This window comes from Haliotis asinina, chromosome 16 (assembly GCF_037392515.1).
Source record: "Haliotis asinina isolate JCU_RB_2024 chromosome 16, JCU_Hal_asi_v2, whole genome shotgun sequence".
Lineage (NCBI taxonomy): Eukaryota > Metazoa > Mollusca > Gastropoda > Lepetellida > Haliotidae > Haliotis > Haliotis asinina.
In genome coordinates, this window is record NC_090295.1 from 1666638 (window position 1) to 1672871 (window position 6234).

At 36.4% G+C, this 6234-nt stretch overlaps 1 protein-coding gene across 2 annotated transcripts; it reads right to left on the bottom strand.

Moving 5' to 3' along the window:
- Positions 1 to 1978: 1978 nt before the first annotated feature.
- Positions 1979 to 6040, bottom strand: LOC137267987 (immunoglobulin superfamily containing leucine-rich repeat protein-like). Of its 2 annotated transcripts, none has more exons than XM_067802448.1 (2): positions 5988 to 6040; positions 1979 to 5052 (listed from the first exon to the last, which is right to left on the bottom strand). In XM_067802448.1, exon 2 carries the CDS (start codon positions 4923 to 4925, stop codon positions 3030 to 3032), a length of 1896 nt encoding a protein of 631 aa, XP_067658549.1. In that variant the 5' UTR covers positions 4926 to 5052; positions 5988 to 6040; the 3' UTR covers positions 1979 to 3029. The 2 variants fall into 2 exon arrangements, with proteins under 2 accessions (XP_067658549.1, XP_067658550.1); XM_067802449.1 differs by lacking the exon at positions 5988 to 6040 and adding an exon at positions 5779 to 5817.
- Positions 6041 to 6234: the final 194 nt, after the last annotated feature.

Consider the following 6234-nt stretch of genomic DNA (forward strand, 5'->3'; position numbering starts at 1 on the left):
AAAACATCCACAAACAGTTTCATGATCCTTAACTTTTTTCGCTTGGTATATTATTTTTAATATGATATTGATTGTCCACGTTTTTGTAATGAAGAAAGTATTGCTTGCATTGCTCTAAACTGTACAGACTGTTTAAAAAATCCAATGATTTCCCTTATGCATCCTTAAATCCACTGGTGGTGATTGTGCGACACTTTAACTACTGACTTTTATTTCAGTTATAAACATCACTGAGCAAAGCTAAAGCCGACACTGAGATATAAAAATAAATTTTAATTAATAACATTCAAATTTGTTTACCTCATCCCTCAAAGATTAAATGATTAGAAATTGTCATGAAACATATTCATATTTATACAAAGCTATTGTAACAATATGAGTAATTACTTCTCAAATGTCTTATGAAGAGAACAAGAGATCTTGGTCTCTTCTAAGATACCTCAATGTCTGAAGATCTGACAACCCTCCACAGAAGGACAAGGAAGAAAATGCTGAGTGACCTGTGACCGTCCACGTAGATGAGCTATATTTCTCCAGTTATATGGATGTCTTCATCTCTCTAGTACTTTGAGTTGGAGAGAGTTCAGTTTTACACTGCTTTCAGCAAATTCCAACAATATCATAGTGGCGGACACCAGCAATATGCCTCACATATAGTACACATGTGGGGAATCAAACCTTCAGTCTGATGAGCAGATGCTTTGACCACTTGGCTATCAAACAACCTTACTTTGACTTGGAAAGTGGTACTTCATTGCCAACATATGTCATGGCACTCGATATACACAACCTCTATTCTATACATTCAGAACTGGTATTCCAAATCCATTTTGGAAACACAGACTTCAAATAAGCTGATATGAATGTGTCCCTCATGAATAGAAAGAATTTGAAGCCCTGAAGTCAAGAGGTTGATTAGAAAGGCACCTGTTGTGACGACCTGATACAGGCTTGTCAGATCCTCATACGGTTCTTATCTTATGGTGAAAGGTCTTATTGTTGTGATATAATGATATGGATTATGTTTTTTCTATGAAAAGCAGATCAAAGGATGTGATTTTATTGCCATTGCTTGTTATTCTATGTTTGGAAAGCCTAACAAACTTCATGCACAATTTCATGAACAAAGCACTATCATTAAAAAATCTACCAAAATATAGCCAAATATTTCAACATCACAACCATGCCTGGTCATTATCCCTGCCATGTCATATGACAGTACAAACAAGTGTATCAGTACATCTTATCAAAATAGCCTTTCTCTCTAGTGTTGTACATACAATGGCATTCAAAGACAAAAACTGACAGATGACACTCATAAAACCTACCGATGACACGATACTCTTTATGAGTACAGATATTCATATGATATAGTGAAAACATGTTAACTTGAATTACACCTCCTTAAATTAATGTCACACAAACCAAATCACATCATACTTCTTCTTTTTATGCAGAATCATTACAATGAGGCAGGAAGTAGGATTTTATGTTGTTTTGAAAACTATTCCCATAGGATCACGGCAGTCGCCACTATGTGGGCGTAAATATTATAGACATGGGAATTGAACACGGGTTTTAAACATGTTGATCATGTCCTTCAACCACTATGCTACCCTAATGACCAGGATGAACAAACCCTGCAGATTCATCATCTGCAATCAAACCACACATCCATATGATTCCTGCTGAGGTCACAGTTAGGTACATCTCATTTCAGCGTGTGATTTCTTTTCAGTAACATATGCACTCTGCTCCTAATGATCTTCGATGACAGTGACAACAGTCTCCTGAAATTCATTTCACTATAGTGAGAAGTGTCACTGTTTATAAGAGTTCTATTTCTCCTAACATACAGAATAAACTACCATTTTTCATAATAAATAAATAAATAAATAAATAAATAAATAAATAAATAAATAAATAAATAAATAAATAAATAAATAAATAAATAAATAAATAAATAAATAAGGCTGAATTTTGCTCTTACAAAACATGAAACCATCAAATATTTGATACTTCGAAATTACTTCATTATTGTGATTTTACATTTTTCTGAATAATACTCCTATTCTGAGTCTCTAAATATGATCCAGGACTACTCTGAAAAAAATAGACTGAACAAAATATGGGATAAATTGTCACTGTATGTTGTTTGGTTCGAAAAAAATAATAGACTGAACAAAATATGGGATAGATTGTCACTGTACGTTGTTTGATTCATAACATATCACTACGTAAAAACCACTGATGACAGAATCCTTCTGTAAAGTACATTTGACAAAAACTATGTCATTATGAAAATCTTAAGTTGGTTAAACTCAAAGATTGGAGGCATCATAAATACCAAAATTCTTCCCTCAGGAAGTGATCACAATACAATAATTGTTAATATCTCATACATGTACCTGCCTGTCTTAGTGGTGTTCTGGTGATCGAAAATCAATTGAAAGAAGGGTTAAAAATGATTATCGATTATAAAAAATAAATGTTTGATTAAATGGAATTTTGTTACTTGAACATAACAGACTTGAATAAAGTCCTAACCATTAAATTTGACAGACTTTCACGGACAAACAGCTTAAAGCTACGTACACAGTAAAATCTGAACCATTTCATTGTTTAATAATAATTCCAGTGTCTTCTTGCATATGTGCATTTCACTGCATGACAGCATTAGTTATGTTAATAAAAAAAATGGGAAAAACCATAAAATTGTTAATTACATTAAAAATGTACATATTTCGATTATAATCGATAATCGTTCATCGCAAGTCCTCCAACAGTCAACAGAGGACTTGGTTTCTGATTCCCAACACTGATGAGTTGTGCTATTACAGCTTCCAATCTATTTACTGTTGTATATGAGCAGGGTGCCGCACACATTGGGCAAGGAAATAATTACGACAGCTGCTAAATCATGTGGATTCATGGAAACAATTACACATATATTGAAATTAAGATAGAAATGTATGAAAATATGGCTGAATACCTGTATTTCAAAAGCAGAAAAGCAGTTGAGACATAATTTAAACAAATGTTACTGATCGTATGACTTCAGTGCGTTGGTCTGTATCAATATCGGTTGACACTGATATCATTGATATTGTCTGTCCTCTCATGTCACCAGTACCACAGAACTCACGAAGTGACTGAACACTATATTTCATTGTTTCCACACCAACCACAATACCGGTCCGCACCCGATTGGCAGCACTGCTACCGGATTCCTTGATACTCTGCATATAGAGTGTGCTGCTTTCTCGTATAGACTGCACCTGATTTTGAACATGACTTCGTACTTTCTCCATCCGACGACCGACTCCGTACCGTAACCTCCAGCGAGCTTCATCCAAAGTGTCAAATATATTTGCAGGCAGCCATCCGATTTCTTCGGTAGGTGTGGTACATTTCTGCGGAGAATTTGGGGTGGTCAAAGATGGGGAAATAAGTGGTGTTTTGGGCGGTGATGGGTCGGAATGGTCATCAGATTCGTCAATGACTACAACAATATCACTAACAGACACTGCTTTCTCAGACTCCTTACTTTTTTCCTCCTTGGCTTTGAGTCTGCGTTGAATTGCACAAACTATCGTCTTTATAATGCCCACAGTGATCCCGAACACAAAAAATCCACCAGAACAGTATAGACTTATGAACAAGCTTTGGAAAAATGTTAACTTTAAAACATGAAATATTTCAACTTCAACGGTCGCGCTGCTATTACTCAAAGGATTGACAGCAATGCAAGTGAAATTACCAGCAAAATAGCCCCGGAATTTCGAAATGTATAGAGTCCCATTGTCAAAAAGTGTAACGTTAGACACAAGTATAACATTTTTGGCTTGGTAAGCATGATGTGCATGGTATTCTAGACCGCCATCACCAATGAAATTGTAACTGGAAGGTCGAGCAAATGTGTCTCCCCAAGGTGTTTCCCATAATATTGCTGGAGTTGGGAAACCTTCAGCTAGACAGGGAAGATACAGGTCCTGTTGATATGGTATAACCTGGGGTTCAGATATTAAGGATATTTGAGGTTCCGTACAGTTGAGATCTTCCAAGGCTACAGCTTCTATAGATTGTCCATATAAGTGCTGTGGAGATGAACAAACAGTTGTATTTGGATTCGTAAGGCTGGTGGTCCTTGTGGCCAATGACATCTTGAGCTCACTCATGGCACATGAGCAGTCTAAGGGGTTGTTTGAAATGTCTAAAACTGGAATGTGACGGAGAGCAGACACTGTGTCCATGTGGAATGACTGTACAAGATTACTGTTGAGGTGTACCTCTCTTAGATTTCGAAGAGGTGTGAAATGTTTGGAAGAAAGATAGGTCAAGGAATTGTAACTCAAATCTAGAATCTCTAGATTTTGTAAATTCCTGAATATTCCCTGAGGCAAACTTGTTATTCTATTTTGTTTGAGGATAAGTATTCGCAAATCATGAACATCTTCAAATGTGTTTTCTGAAAGACTGGCAATCTTATTGTGAACTAGGTTTAAGGTCAGCAGATTCTCCAAACCACGAAAAGCATTTTCGTGAACATTTTGTATGCCATTAAAACCAAGATCCAAAATCTGGAGGAATATCATTCCTGTGAAGGCATCTGATTGCAACTCTGTCATGTAATTCTGAGATAAATTGAGCTTTTCTAGTTCATCAAACCTTGGTGTTTGATAGGGAAGTGAGGTCAATCCATTGTGGTATGAAAGCTGTTTCAACAAGGGATAACGCATTACGACTCCCACCAGATCCGACCAGGTTTTTGCTGGAGAAGAATCATCGCTTCCTTCACATGAAACCCACGATTTGGAGATTTGGAGGTTGCAGGTACAGGCTTCTGGACATTCTCCTGTACTGGTAACCAAGGCGATGATAGAAAGCAAGAAGATCAAGTAAAGGATTGTTTCTTTAATCTCCATCTTGTAAGTGATGTCAGTCAAAGTTGGACAAACTGGAAGATGTTTTATGTTCGTTTTCGTTTCATGTTGTCGAAACCATCTCTCTTCATATCAGTGCCGAAACCATCCCTGTTTGTATTATGAACACCTGAAACACATCAGAATAGAAAAATATTGTTCTGAAAACATAGAACAATATGTTTATGTGGAAAACTCAGTAACTTTGATATGGTGTGAGACAGACTGGTTTAATGGTATCCCAGTTATATCAAGGCCTATGGTAGCAAAAGACCAAAGAGATTAGGACCAAAAAGCACATGTTTATGACATGCCAAAGCATAATATTGTAAAGTGTGCCAAATAAGCCTTTTTAGCTGTACAAACTACAGTCATACAACACTAACTCAGTAGTCCACTGGCAACTGTAGACACTCTGAAGGCACAACTGTCAACATACAAACAAGGAGAGGACAAACAGTTCCAGGAAACAACTGGTTTATGTGACTTTCAGAAAACAGCTGCACTAGAGAAACACATCATAACCAGAAGTATCCTGAAAATCATATTGTAGTTTCATGTAATGTGTAACTGCAGTTTGCAACCACGAATCGTAAAGACAAACGAAGATAATCAGCACGTTCAATTAAATTCTTAGTGTTGAAGGTGCTTTTTAAGTGTATTTGTTCAATATTCCATTTTATCAGGAACATTTCTCTGAACTTAATTGAAGGCCCACAACAAGTTGAGACACATATCGCTTTGATGAGGCAAAAGAGACAATTAAGAGTGTCAAAAGAATCACCCGACTTTGAATTCTATGGTCAGGTAGATATTCATGATAAGGCAACCACTCCATCCACGGAATATAACTTACATGGACTCCAGATCATTATTATTTCCTGGTCACTCGTGGAATTCGATCGTGATTGAGAGAATGGAATGTTTATTCTGACTCATCCGATATTTCGAGGGCCAAATCTACCCTTTCTAACTGAATTAAAGTTTCTAATGACCCAGTATTTAATGCAAACAGATCAGCACGATGCGGTGTAAATACTTCAAAGAACATATACAGGTAAATACCATTGCATTTGGTGATCCACTGCCACAACTTTCACTGTAAACAGAAAGTTTTGGGTCCCAGCAGGCAAGTTTTAAAGTACTTCCGGTTCAAAGATACTAGTAACCTAACAACCACTTTAAAACGTAAAAGCATAATTTGGCGATCAGTTATACATTGAAACTATGGATCGCTATAATTACATCATCGGTGGTTTCTTGTCTTGGTGGAAGTAAAATGAAAAACATGTGGTAATATAGTTTTAGTCCT

What these genes read in the sequence shown, in the direction of transcription:
- LOC137267987 (XM_067802448.1), bottom strand. Translation starts at nt 4,925, where the DNA reads ATGGAGATTAAAGAAACAATCCTTTACTTGATCTTCTTGCTTTCTATC.